At 36.2% G+C, this 15,727-nt stretch overlaps 1 protein-coding gene across 3 annotated transcripts in view; it reads right to left on the reverse strand.

Annotated features, from left to right (window-relative positions):
- LOC123540446 (RCC1-like G exchanging factor-like protein) overlaps nt 1–15,727 on the reverse strand; it is a 68,724-nt gene that overhangs the window by 41,281 nt on the left and 11,716 nt on the right. For all 3 annotated transcript variants that reach the window (XM_045325482.2, XM_045325483.2, XM_053526918.1), the window contains 4 exons: nt 9,395–9,594; nt 8,307–8,407; nt 4,440–4,569; nt 2,578–2,706 (listed from right to left, as the gene is read on the reverse strand). In XM_045325482.2, coding sequence (XP_045181417.2) covers nt 2,578–2,706; nt 4,440–4,569; nt 8,307–8,407; nt 9,395–9,590 — 556 coding nt within the window. In that variant the 5' untranslated portion in view covers nt 9,591–9,594. The remainder of the gene's footprint in view (nt 1–2,577; nt 2,707–4,439; nt 4,570–8,306; nt 8,408–9,394; nt 9,595–15,727) is intronic.

Here is a 15,727-nt window from a genome sequence, read left to right on the forward strand (position 1 = left end):
GCTATATCTTGTATGAGGGTAGGATAAAATATGATATTCAAGACTTGTTTTAAACTGATGTTCAGGACTTGTGTCAATGTGATATCCAAGACTTTAATTAATGTGATATTCAGGATTGATGTACTGCAAGTAAACCCCTGAATATCTTATTTCTACTTGCACAACATTTATTTGTTAAACTTTGTAGACGTATGACATTAGCATAATTTCTATTTAATTAACACTTGAATCATTTTGCAGCCCCCAGAATGTTAAGAATTTGCCGCATTACGCACTTTGTATAAAGTCTTTTAACAGCATTAATAGTGTTTACGTCATTCAAGTCACTTCTTTTGTTATGTATTGACATCATGTAATATTCAGTTGAGAAATAGATATTAGAGCGAACACTATGTTGTGTGTATTCAGCTTACCCAAGCTCTCAGATACCCACAAGGGCCAATCTTAAAAATAGCTTTATTTCTCCCCCTGCAACCAATGATATCAAAGGCTGTGTAGGCAGGTAAAGATTTTTTTGTACAATTTCTTTTTTGTTAATACATTTTTAATTAACATACATTTTCGAGATATTAACCCTTAGCCTGCTGACGGCAAGTGATTTTGCCTTTGTGACCAGTGCAAACCAAGATCTGCCTGCACCTCCATGCAGGCTTATCCTGATCTGCACTGTTCTCTGTTAAGTCAGTATATTTTCAGTAAACATCCCTTTGAATAGTAAGTGGTATTGCTCAAACTGAGTTATGGACCAGTTCATGTTAGAAATATAGCAGGGTTAATACATTTATTTATTTTGTGGGGCTTAACGTCACACCGACACAATTATTGGTCAAATGGCAAATTTACAGCTTTGATGGTGGAGGAAGACCCCAGGTGCCCCTCCTTGCATTATTTCATCATGAGCCGGCACCTGGGTAGAACCAACGACCTTCTGTAAGCAAGCTAGATGACTTCCTCACATGAAGAATTTAACGCCCCCAATGAGGCTCCAACCCAAACCGATGAGGGACTAGTGATTTGAAGTCAGCGACCTTAACCACTCACCTATGGAGTGCCCTGGGTAAGGTGAAATACTTGCGAGAAATAAAATCTATCTTAGCTTCTGCATATTTATAATATCACCAGTTTTCAGCCATATGCAAGCAGCTCTGTAATACATATCTCAAATTCTGTAATCTGTATCATCATTTTGATTTGAAATTAACATAATTTCAAGAGAAAGAATTCCTTTAGAAGTGGAACCACACATCCAAATAATAATTTTGCCTTTATATTCGAGATAAAATATTTTGAGTAGAGCCAATTTTTGTGTGTAGGTTGCGGGAGGAGAAACAAAAAATATTTCATTTCAGGCCTAAATAGTCTGACTGAAACCTATTTTAACAGCTACCTGTATTACACAATGTAAGCAGCCATTTGCCTACAGCAGCCAGTCAGCTAGCTTCCCAAATTATCTTTTTGTTCTTATTTCAACTTGCATTAAGCACCCGCTTGCCGTAAGCAACTAGATAATGTCAATTCCTTACTACAAGTTTGAATGTTCAGAAAAGTAACAAACGGGCCATGACGACTCTAATTAGCTAATGTAGACATAGTCAAGATATCTTTCCAAATCAGTCCAAAATGTGATTCTAAAGCTTTTATCCTGCTTTGATCTAGGAATCCAAAGTGAATAAGATTTTAAACTACAGAAGATTTTTATGAAGATCTTACTTAGTGACCTAGTTTGGGATCACAGATGATGCAATTTTATCTAACACTTTTCATAAAGAAAATATTTTGACCAAGTCTCATTTTAACATCTCATCGCAAATGTGTTTAAAATATAATTGTTGAAGATGACATGAGACCATCTTCACACATACTAACAGCTTTCATAGAACCTTTGGTTCAGGTGAGCTAACATGCAGCAGCTCCGACACACAAAATGCAAAATGAAACAGATGAAACAGTCTGGATTCCTTGAATATAAAGTCTAATGACACTTGACTTTATGTTGCACAAACTTCTATTTTCTCATTATGCTTAGTATTTAAAATTTTATTTTTTTTGTTCCTTGTATAAAGTGTTATATATAGCCACAGTAAAAATATATACTTGAATGAAGTTTATCTTTTAAATGGAAAACACCCATATTCATTTGTTCCCCTTCACAATAATTGTAAATCAACCAATATGTTGTATTTAAAATGTGTTTTGCTTTAAAATACTCAAGAATTTCATTAAATGATTTCTAAAGCGTATTGGATAATGAACAATATTCAAAAACAATAAAAAGACCAATGCCTGATCTAATTCTCATTTAATACCATAAAGGACCTGGTTACAAACTGATGAATGGCTGTTTATTTTTTATCAAATTATCTTTTTTGATTACTCACAGTTAAAGGTACAGGGTCAGCTTCAATCTCTAAGGTTGTAAAACTTACATAGGATACCAGTCTCAGAGTCCAACCATGTCATTGGTCAATTCTGAAGGTGTGTTCAGAAACAACCAATAGTTGCTAGAGTTTATAGACTGGACTCCTATTTCAGTTCTAAAACCTTTTTATAAAAATCAAGAAAGCAAAAAAGTCTAACCTCCAACTTTGGTCAGGAAGACGCTATGAGCTCGTCCACATGCTACTTGTAATACAGCTTTATTGTCAGTCTGTGAAATTCCTGGAATATCTACAGGTACTGGTTCTATGATATAATCCAAAACCCTTCCTGTAAAATAAATCTACATCATACATTACTCTAAACCAGAGTTTCTTACCTAAAATCTTGTTAGTTGTAATTGAAAAAAAAATGCAATGGTGCATAGCAAGAACAACTTCAAAGTTATGGATTCATATCAGTCGCAGAATAAAACCACAATCGCAACAAGAGCTGTCACTAATGGTGACAAATGCCCCCGCAGCACCTTGACCTTTGACCTGGTGACCCCAATGTCAGTAGGGGTCGTGTACTCAATAAGTACTATCAGCAAGTGAAGTTTGAAGGTCCTGGGTGCAGTGGTTCGCGAGTAAAGTACCTTCATGCAAAAAGTTAACGTTGTGATGAACGAACTAACGAACCAACTAACGAACAGACGGACAGTTGAAAACTAATATGCCTCCCTTCAGGGGCATAAAAATTTTGTATAACAGCATGAAACTGGTACTGGTCAGAATCATTCACAGGATATAGCAAAATCATCTGAAAAATGTTGAAGATAGAAAAATTGGCTTAAACTGAAGATAAACATTCTCTGAATCTATTAATTTAATATTTCTCAGATGTAAATCAGACATATTACACAGACATTATTTGGCAGGTCTATATTGCTCCAAAAAATTTTTTTTAAATACCTGCAGGGGTTGAAATTTGGTGGGGGTTTAAATTATAGGGGCTGGGTTTGGGGACCAACAACACTGAAGTTTAATCCTCATCATGTGTAATTTTCACAGTATCATAAACGTCATAGGAAAACCAAGTTTGAATATCATTATACATTGTATTATTTCTAGGTCAATGAGATTAAAATACCATGAGTTTGATTTTAAAGTCTGTGTAATATAATTGTCACAATCATTTACTCAAGTCGATTAAAGGTGGTCAATCACATTTAAACAACATTTAATGACATTTTTTACTTTTTGTATATTCTGGTAGAGAATTATTTAAGGAACAAAAAGACCGATTACATAGAGTTAGATTCCTATTTGAAATGTATATTTTATTATTCTTATAAAATTTTGTAATTACTCCCCTTTAATATGAAAGTATATAAAAAGCTGAGTATTTCTTTTTATTTTGATACAATGTCTAGTTTTACATTTGCATTTGATAGACATATCAACTATTGAACAATCTGAACCAAAATGCAAGTTTTAAAGCTGTGTGTAGCTTCTGAATTCATTTATTTCCAATCTATCTTGGTTGCGCAACCAAGATAGGCAAAGGGAGGTAATAATAATTTTTCAAACTTGCATTTCTAATGAATTCCATCTAAATACATAATTTTTAATGCAAATATTTTACAAATATATTACATTATGTCTAATATATATACATTTCCTTAGGCAAAGTATGTTTATCAAATTTATACTTATGATAAAATAACTCTATCTTGGTTGGGCAACCAGGATAGGAAAATGAAATTTTAAAAATACCTCCAGTGAAAATCTAATTTGTATTAAGTGTTAAGTGAACATAAATGAGTGTAAATGATCAGATGCTAAAGTTTCGAACAAATCCGTTACATGGCCAAAATCTGATTATCCACCTTTAACAGATCCTCAATCCGAGGCTGCAGTGCCACATACTCCAATAACTTTTCTATCCGAAAAAAACATTAAGATCAACGTTATATTTTAAGACGTTAATAAGTTAGTTTTCTTGGTTATTCATACTTCATAATTTTTACTAAACCAAACTTTTGCCATTAAACAGGAAACATCTCAATTGATAATACTTACCTGTATTCTTTGGATATTCATGGTAACCAAGTTGTGAGTCTGTGTTTATCCCTGTAGCAAACACCAGGTGACGCCGCCGTCGCTTTGTGGCAAATAGAGTAAAACCATACCCACATGCCACATTATAAACCTGTTAATGAAATATTCCAACAAATCATTCAAAACTAAATTATAAAACTTAAACAACTACTTAAAGTAAAGAACTCCCAATAGTTGTTGGTAGTTCTATTAATAGCCAATATGTCTGAAAGATTTACTTACTCGGCATCAAAATTTAGCCTTTAGCCTGCTGGCGGCAAGTGATTCTGCCTTTGCGACCAGTGCAGACCAAGATCATCCTGCATGACCGTGCAGGCTCATCATGGTCTGCACTGTTAGCTATTCAGTCTGTAAAATTTCAGTGAACATCCCTTCGATTAATTATAAATGGTATTTCCAAAATTGAATGATGGACCAGTTCATTTTAGAAAATTTAGCAGGTTAGTTACATAAACAAGAGGGCCATGATGGCCCTATATCGCTCACCTGAGTTAAATTGCTTTCTTGAAAAAAATTCTTTGCTAAAGCTAAACAAATAACCCCATAGGGTTGGGTCAATTTGACCCCGGAGGTAATGATTTGAACAAATTTTGTAGAAGTCTACTAGGCAATGCTACATGTCAAATATCTAAGATCTAAGCCTTCTGGTTTATTTTTAGAAATTTTTTGAAGATTTTCCTATGTAAAATCAAGTGACCCCTGGGGTGGGGTCAATTTTAACCCTGGGGGTCATGATTTGAACAAATTTTGTAGAGGTCCACTAGGCAATGCTACATATGAAATATCTAAGCTCTAGGCCTTCTGGTTTATTTTGAAGATTTTTCTATGTACAATCAAGTAATCCCATGGGGCGGGGTCAATTTGACCCCGGGAGTCATGATTTGAATAAATTTTGTAGAAGTCTACTAGGCAATGCTACATGTCAAATATCTAAGACCTAGGCCTTCTGGTTTATTTTTAGAAAATTTTTGAAGATTTTCCTATGTAAAATCAAGTGACCCCTGGGGTGGGGTCAATTTTGACCCCGGGGTCATGATTTGAACAAATTTTGTTGAGGTCCACTAGGCAATGCTACATGTCAAATATCTAAGCTCTAAGCCTTCTGGTTTATTTTTAGAAATTTTTTGAAGATTTTCCTATGTAAAATCAAGTGACCCCTGGGGCGAGGTCAATTTTGACCCCCGGGTCATGATTTGAACAATTTTAGTAGAGGTCCACTAGGCAATGCTACAAGTCAAATATCTAAGCTCTAGGGCTTCTGGTTTTTGAGAAGAAGATTTTTTAAGATTTTCCTATGTAAAATCAAGTGACCCCCGGGGCGGGGTCAATTTTGACCCTGGGGTCATGATTTGAACAAACTTGGTAGAGGTCCACTAGGCAATGCTTCACACCAAATATCTAAGCTCTAGGGCTTCTGGTTTTTGAGAAGAAGATTTTTAAAGTTTTTACTTTTGGTTGCCATGGCAACCAGAATTCTGTATGGAATTCAATTCTTTGAACAATTTTTAAAGAAGACCATCCAAGGAACAACCCTGTGAAGTTTCATCAAAATTGGCCTGTTGGTTTAGGAGGAGATGTTGTTTAAAGGAAAGTGTGGACGGACGGACGGACGACGGACGGACGGACGGACGCCGGACGGTGAGTGATCACAATACCTCACCCTGAGCACTTTGTGCTCAGGTGAGCTAAAAATGCTGTCTAATATCAGCCCACTCTACTTTTTGAAACCTTCCACATAAAACTGGCTTACATACAAAAGTTTGTGTTACATACGCCTTAAAAAAATATTTCACTTCGAGTCAGGAAACTATGTACAGTGACAGGCTTATTTGATACTGAAACCTTTTAAGGTAGTTCTTCACTCTTCACCTCTGAATAACAAGAATGATGGCATAATGTCATTTATCCTAAAAACAGAATAAAGCCTAGATCTGGCTTTAAGAAGTGTTAATCAAACCACAAATAAAATTGGCAACCTTTGTGTTACTTTATAAAATCAGCACATTTCTATCTTTCTAAAGATTAAATATAACAACAAAAATTTTGAAAAAATTCCTGATTACGCCATTATATCAGCTTGAAATTTGCAGATTTCCCCAACCATGAGCAAGATTTCTCAAAAATAAGCCAAGAGATCTAAAAATAGTATTCATCCATATGAAAGCCAGTCAATCAATTTACAACTATTGAAATTTTCATTTCAATATACATTCTATATATTTTTCTGTATGAGAAAAGGGGTTCTTTCCAAAAACATACTGACTGAATGGCGAACAGTGCAGATCTTGATCAGACTGCACAAATATGCAAAGCTGATAATGGTCTATATGTACACTGTTTGCAAAAGTAGAATCAATTGATCCAGTATGACAAGGGTCAATAGATACAATTTCCATTCACCTACAGAAGTTGAAAACCAATGTTTCATAATCCCAATGAAATTGGCAGTGCAACTGTGATGAAATTTCATTCCCATAAAATGAAAGTAGGTGTTTTTGTCACATAAACATATGTCTCCCCCTATGTATACCTTTCAATCTTTTTTTGTTTTGGGTTTAACGCCGTTTTTCAACAGTATTTCAGTCATGTAACGGCAGGCAGTTAACCTAACCAGTGTTCCTGGATTCTGTACCAGTACAAACCTGTTCTCCGCAAGTAACTGCCAACTTCCCCACATGAATCAGAGGTGGAGGACTAATGATATCAGACACAATGTCATTCATCAAATTGTCACGGAGAACATACGCCCCACCCGAGGATCGAACTCGCGACCCCGAGATCCGTAGACCAACGCTCTTACCTATTGAGCTAAGCGGGCGGGCACCTTTCAATCTGGTTGCCATTTTGTGCAGCAAAGCAGAACATGTCGGGGATATGCACAACTAGGGTTGGTATTGGTTACCCCTATGAAGTTTCATCGATATCTGATGAGCAGTCTGACAAGATTTTTCTTTTTTTAGCTATGGCGACCATTTTGTACAGTGAAGGGGAACATACCAGCGATATGCACAACTAGGCTTGGTACTGATCACTCCTATGACACTTTGTTGAAATCCAGCCAGCAGTTGGATCTGTGAAAGCTGATCAAGATTTTTTCTATTTTTAGCTCTTGCAGTCATTTTATGCAGCGAAGCGTTATGTGCTGGCGATATGCACAACTAGGCTTAGTACTAATCACTCCTGAGAAGTTTCGTTGAAATCCAGCAGTTTGACCTGTGAAAGCCGGACAAGCTTAATGCGGATTGACAGTCAAAGGCAAAAACAATTTCTCCCCCATCTTAAAGGGGGAGACATAATGATTTAACAGTTTTATTATCAAACACTGCTTAATCCTCTTTCACAGCTATGCCAATCAATGTATAAATCTAGCCAGACAATCAATAGATACAGCCAAATATAATGAAAAGATATAGGCAGCAGTGAACAGATGTGGCCAAATAGTGAACAGACGTAGCCAAGCAGTAAATAAATACAGCCAAGCAGTGAATAGACTTAGCCAACACTGAATAGCCAGCAGTGAATACATGTAGCCAAGTAGTTATAGATGTAGCCGAGCAGTGAATAGATGTAGCCGAGCAGCGAATAGATGTAGCCGAGCAGTGCCAGTGAATAGATGTAAATAGATTTGACCAAATTTAAAGTTTTACCAACAACTACCTCAATATCATTTTCATCCATAAATTATAGTCTGGCATAGATGTAGCCATAGGTATAGCCAAGTAATGAATAGATATCACCAAACAGTGAATAGATATAGTCAAACAAAGATTAGTTTTAGCAAAATAATTAATAGATTTGACCAAATTTTAAGTTTTACCAACAACCTACCTCAATGTCATTTTCATCCATAAATCGTAGTCTGGCAGGTCTGTGCTGCACTGTGACAGGTTTCTGGTGTCTTTTTTCAGGGCGCAAGTAGGAACGTACACCTGAAAGAAAAAATAAGTAAAATATTGGGTGTTTTTGACAGAAATACATGTTTCACTAAGTATTTAATCTGGTTAAGGCTGTTTAATAGGAAATAAAATTTGAAAGTAACTGTTAACTTGATACAGACAAAGAAAGTGAAAATTACGAAAGGTGCTGTTTTAGATTTTATAATGCATAAAAGCCAAATAGTCAAAACTCAGTGAGAAATCATTCAACTGTATATCACCTAATATATAATAACTGAGCCGCCATGAGAAAACCAACATAGTGGCTTTGCGACCAGCATGGATCCAGACCAGCCTGCGCATCCGCTCAGTCTGCTCAGGATCCATGCTGTTTGCTAACAGTTTCTCTAATTGCAATAGGCTTTGAAATCCTGACCAGACTGCGCGGATGCGCAGGCTGGTCTGGATCTATGCTGCTTGCAAAGCCACTATGTTGGCTTTCTAATGGCACAGCTCATATATGCTTAAATATGCTTTCTACTCCATCATTCCTAGGTTTCATATCCCACCTGGTATTGCAAAGAAGTAGCCTGAACAATCAGGGCTCAACAAATTCTTTGAAAGCAACTTGTCCTACAGGACGAGGCCTAGACTTTTCACTCGTCCTGCTAAAATTTGCACTTGTTCCTGCCGCAATTCACTTAAGAAAACGAGTTTCTGCAGACAGCATCTACTTTTAAGTCCATTGAAAATGGTACCTACTGGAATCTTGTTGAGAACTACATGTATCAGGCATCTAGCTAATGCAATCATAATGCAGTACTGTAACGGAGCGGAGATTACAAACAAAAAATTGTATTTTGTTTTAGATCTTTTAGCTACATGTATCTGGCTTGTTTACAGCTCTGTTTTAATTGGATTTATTATCTTTCTGGTCAAAAATCACACTTTTAGCTGGTCCTGCCAGACAAGCTCTACAAGAAGTTCCACTCACCCTTAGGTTTAAGTATACCACATCTTAACATAACTTAATGTGCATACCTAAAGCACCAGCTGCAGCATGACCCCAAACATAGACCCTTTCTGCTGGCGTAGCTTTCACACTCTGGTATTGTACCACTTGTTCTTTGCGTTTTTCCCGAGCTTCACGCCTTCTTACTGATCCAGAAGCATAGCGAACTGTTTGACATAACCGACAAGATTTCAGCAATTGAGTAGTTCTAAATATAGCTTCCATGATTCTGAAATGAAAATAACGTTATTTCTATATCAAATAACTTTGAATTCCTAAATATGCATAGGTTTCAGTGAAGTTTTGCTTTTTATGTCACTATAATTGAGCCGCTCCATGAGAAAACTTCAAAGCCTACCGCAATTAGAGAAACTGTTAGCGAACAGCATGGACCCTGACCAGGCTGTGCGGATGCGCAGGCTGGTCTGGATCCATGTTGGTCACAAAGCCACTATGTTGGTTTTCTCATGGTGGGGCTCATATAATGATGCAATCAGAAGTGATGGCCTTAGCACTATAATTAGGCCAGGAATAGTCATACTGTAATGACTAAACAAGAGCTGTCTGACAGTCACAGGAGACAGCATGCTCGACTATTTCGATGCTGGATAGTGAAAATGGGCACATCTGAGGAAACTAGAGCTGTCACTGGAGTGCTTAATGACTCCAATTGTGGATGAAGATATTGCACAATAGCCTGAGTCTATGTCAAAAATATCAACTTAAAGTAATAAGAGAGGTAAAGATAAAATGTATCAAAACACTATATAAGTATATCCTAAGCAAAAAGGGGCATAATTCATTAACTATTGGTGCCAGAGTTGTGCAGCTTGTGTCATATAGTGTGGGTGATGATGCTGAACAACTATTTTAAGTTTGAATCAAATCCATTCAGTAATAACAGAGACAGAGTGAAAGTGCATCAAAACTTTAACCTAAAATTCTAAGTTAAAAGGGGGAATAATTAATAAAAAATTGGTGCCAGAGTTATGCACCTTGCATCATATGGTGTGGGTGATGATGTTGAACAACTATTTTTAGTTTGAATCAGATCCATTCAGTAATAACAGAGACAGAGTGAAAGTGCATAAAACTTTAACCTAAAATTCTAAGTTAAAAGGGGGAATAATTAATAAAAAATTGGTGCCAGAGTTATGCACCTTGCATCATATGGTGCGGGTGATGATGCTGAACAACTATTTTAAGTTTGAATCAAATCCATTCAGTAATAACAGAGACAGAGTGAAAGTGCATAAAACTTTAACCTAAAATTCTAAGTAAAAAGGGGAAATAATTCATGAAAAATTGGTCCTAGAGTTATGCACCTTGCATCATATGATAAGGGTAATGATGTTGAACAATTGTTTAAGTTTGAATCAGATCCATTCAGTAATAACAGAGATAGAGTGAAAGTGCATAAAACTTTAACCTGAAATTCTAAGTAAAAAGGGGAATAATTCATGAAAAATTGTGCCAGAGTTATGCATCTTGTGTCATATGATGTGGGTGATGATGCTGAACAACTATTTTGAGTTTGAATCAAATCCATTCAGTAATAACAGAGGTAGAGTGAAAGTGCACCAAAACTTTAACCTGAAATTCTAAGTAAAAAGGGGGAATAATTCATGAAAAAATGGTGCCAGAGTGATGCACCTTGTGTCATATGATGTGGGTGATGATTTTGAACAACTATTTTAAGTTTGAAATCAAATCCATTCAGTAATAACAGAGATAGAGTGAAAGTGCATCAAAACTTTAACCTGAAAATCTTAGTGAAAAGGGGGGATAATTCATGAAATATTGGTGCCAGAGTTATGGCCCCTATGTCAGATGATGTGGATGATGATGAGGAATAAGTATTTCAAGTTTGAATCAAATCCATCAAGTAATTACAGAGATATGTTGAAAAACGAGAAAGTGCACCGAAACTTTAACCAAGGTGGGGACGCTGAAAGACGCAGACGCCGACGCCGGGACCAGTAGGATAGCTCTGCTTATACTTCGTATAGTCGAGCTAAAAAGGGGAAAATTTATCAACCAAAATAAGAGGTATTTTCCATCAAAACTGCATCTCAAATGTTTATAACATTAATATAAATCTATATTACACATGGTAAGAACTTGAGCTGAAATATGGAAACAAGAGGGCCATGATGCTATCGCTCACCTGAGTTTGGTTGCTTGCTTGAACAAATTTCTTTGCTAAAGTTTCAGAAACAAAAAACTAGATGAGTAGCCTTATTTATGGTTAAAGTTATAATCAGTTGTCATAAAATTGCTGTCATTAAGATTTTTGTAAATATTTTATTTATATTCTCTCAGGTTTGAGGCATATTGAATATGAAATTTTAACATTGATTTGCATCTCTTATAACAGCTTTAGGCAATGACGTTTCATCAAATGTGCTTATAACCGGTGTAACCCGACTCCCAACGCGATTTGTAAATCGCCCCCCATTACTCAAAATAAGCTTTCAGAACGTTGAAGAGAAAGTGCTTGTGTTAAGGAACAAATGGACACTTAAAGACACAGATAAATATAAAAATGTCTACATTAAGGGCTACATGTCGCGCATTGAAAGACTTATCGAAATGAATGCACGCGCTATATTGAAGGAGTTACCTCAAGGTAACGCATTAAGGGTGAACGCAAATGGACGTATCATACATCGTGCACAGCAACAAGATAGACATACATAGGAAGGACCCCGTCTCAATGGAACGATTAAACTAGCTCATATTAATGTATGTGGGTGGACAAAGGAGAATTGTGAGCTTAGAACTAGAATTATTGAATCAGTGAATGCAGACATCGTATCAATCTGTGAAACGCACTTAAGTGGAAGCGATGGTGTAAATATACCAAATTACTCATGGTTTGGATTCAACAGAATCGAATTGCATAGAAACGCCCCGAAAGCATCAGGAGGAGTAGGTCTTCTCGTGAAAAACTCTATTTGTGAAGAATACGAAACATGCATTGTTGATAAGTCATATGATGGAATATTAGTTATGAAATTTGTAAATAGATCATGTGATTATGAATTTGTCGTCTGCACCTGTTATCTGCCACCCGAAAACTCAACAAGAGGAAGAGATTCCGAGGGATTTTATTCGCATTTGTTAGCACAAATATATTTGAACAGTGACAGTGACGCATTATTTCTACTGGGTGACTTTAACTCGCGCATAGGTTCATTTTCGGATATAATCAGTGGAATAGACTCAGTGCCAAACAGACACGTACTAGATCAATCGGTCAATCAACATGGTCATGAATTTTTAGAATTCCTTTGTGAGTCTAAATTTTGTGTACTCAATGGTAGATTTAATATTACAGACGACAATTTCACATCAATATCACGTAAGGGGAAATCAGTGGTTGACTATATATGCGTGCCTCATGACGTTCTAAAAATATGCACGAACTTTAGTGTAAATACGGTACAGTCTATTGTTGATAAACACGGATTACACGGATTACTGGGTGAAAGATCACGGTTGCCAGACCATTGTATGATATTAACGGAATTTACTGTAACAAATACACGGAATAATTGTGATAACGAATATGGCGATGATAGTAGTGCGACACGATTCAATCTGAATAGGATACCCCCGGACTTTATGGGTAGTGAACTTTCTAGAAGGAAGTGTCTAGCCGTCCGGTAACCGGACGCCTAGCCTGCGTTCTAGTCGTCCGGTTACCGGACGGCTAGCAAATCCTCAAGGGATTTTCTAGACGTCCGGTAATTGATTTCCTAATGAATAAGACATGATTTTATATAGTTTTAATGTTACTTACTTAAGATATCGATACTTATCTGCAAACAAAATTTTGTGTAAATACATATTACAAACATTTACAATAAATCATTGCATTATTCAGCCGATAAAATGGAAGTTTGCCGAACTCAATAATGGCGAGATCGACGTGACGTCACTTATTAAAATCTGTTCATCTGGAGGCTTTTATGGGAACGGAATTTTTAAATTTTAACAACTTTTTCACTGGATTTTTTAAGGACTTTCAAATTTTAGTATTTAAATATTTTTTCATGAATAACTGTTTTAAATGACATCTAATTTCAAAAGCGGCAGCGTGATGTTCAAAACCTTAAGAAAAACAGTAGTTAAGCGTTCATAATTAATCCATTTTATTTTGAAATAATTATAGTCAAAATTAATGAATGAATTGCTTTTTTAAGCTTTCCATTCTTCAAAAAATATATATAAATTTGTGTTTTAATAACTAAAGTTAAGGCCGTTAGAAAAAACATAACTTTTTACAAAATAGCATACTATAGACTATACGGACGTTCGGCGATCAATGTTTTATCATTTCTAAAAAAAGAATATCAACGGATTTATAAACAAACACGATCTCTTGCGTTTAATCGACTGAAAAATCAGATAAGTATTGATATTTTAAGTAAATAACATTTAAAACTATATAAAATCATTACTTATTCATTAAGAAATCAATTACCGGACGACTAGAAAATCCCCTGAGGATTTGCTAGCCGTCCGGTAACCGGACGACTAGAACGCAGGCTAGTCGTCCAGCATTAATGGATATAATTACACGAATTGAAATTTGCCGGGAGACTCAGTGTGAAGTTGATAATATTTACGAAACATTTTGTGATGCAGTTATAACGGAAATGAATAATACAGTACCGAAATACAGTTGCTCAAAACGCACAAGCAAGCGATTTAAGAACAAAAAACCGTTCTGGGATGAAAATTTGTCAGAATTGTGGAAAAATCTAACAATTAAAGAACGGGCGTTTCTAAAGTGCAAGGAGACAAGACCTGTGCGTAATGCACTAAGAATGGAATATATTAATGCCAGGACTTTATTTGACAAAACACCGAGGCGAGCTGAACGCCAGTACCGTGAAGCAATCGCGCTAGATATAGAGGATATGTCGTCAAATAATCCTAATGACTTTTGGGATAAAATCCGCAAACTAGGACCTAGACCGGATAAATCTATACCGATCGAAATTATAGAAAATGGAGATATAGTGTCAGACAAAACTCGGGTATTTGAAAGGTGGAAATGCGACTTTGAAAAATTGTATAATGGTGAAAGCGACTCTGACTTTGATGAAGAATTTTTCAATCAGAAAAAAAACTCATAAGCAATTAATTGAGTTAGACATGTTAGACCCGTTATATACACCAAATACACAACTGAACTGTAATATCACAATCGAAGAGATATCCGCTATAGTGATGAAAGCGAAAGCGAGATCCGCCTCTGGATACGATATGATTCCGTATGATGTAATTAAATTCCCAAGTATAATAACGGTTTTGCAACAGTTATTTCAATTGGTCATGGACACAGCTATAATCCCTACACCCTGGAGGAAATCGATAATTTGTCCGATTTTGAAGGACCCGAACAGTGACGCAAGATTGCCAATGAACTATAGAGGGGTCAGTTTACTGTCATGCATCAGCAAGTTATATAGTTCTTTCATAAATAAGAGGATTACGGCTTACTTAAACGAACACGATATATTAGCGGACGAACAGAATGGATTTAGAAAAGATCGTTCATGTGAAGATCACATTTTTACGCTGGTTAGTATTACCAGGAACAATAAATCCGTTATGGCAGCATTCATAGATCTGAAGAAATGCTTTGATTTCATTGATAGAGACATGATGCTTTACAAGTTGCTTCTAAACAAAATTGACGGTAAAATATACAATTCAATTAAAAGCATTTACAGTAATTCAACATCATGTGTACGGATTAACCATAAACTTACAGACTGGTTCAACTGTTCGAAAGGCGTGAAACAGGGATGTAATTTGTCGCCGACACTTTTCGCCATCTTCGTGAACGACCTGGTTAAGGAAATCAACGACCTTGAACTTGGGGTCAAGGTTGAGGACACATCAGTTTCAATGCTACTTTATGCGGACGACATAGTTTTGGTCGCTAATTCTGCTGAAAATCTACAAGCTATGCTTAATCAAATGCACGAATGGTGCAAACGCTGGAGGGTCTTGATCAACTGCGAAAAATCTAAGGTCATGCACTTCCGGAAAGGACGCGCCGAACGCAGTGACCATCAATTCACAATTGGAGATAACCAACTTGAAACTGTTGATAGCTATAAATATCTTGGTATTATTCTTCATGATAAACACGACTTTAGTTATAACTGTGAATCCCTCTCAAAAGGTGCGGGTCGTGCTCTTGGTAGCGTTATCTCAAAGATACACTGTATGAAGAATTGCGGATTTAAAACATTTCAAAAATTATACAACTCATGTGTTGTACCTATTTTGGATTACAGTGCTTCCGTATGGGGTTTCAAACATTTTCAAGCAGCTGATAG

The sequence above is a fragment of the Mercenaria mercenaria genome, chromosome 16, assembly GCF_021730395.1.
Source record: "Mercenaria mercenaria strain notata chromosome 16, MADL_Memer_1, whole genome shotgun sequence".
NCBI classification, from domain to species: Eukaryota; Metazoa; Mollusca; class Bivalvia; order Venerida; family Veneridae; genus Mercenaria; species Mercenaria mercenaria.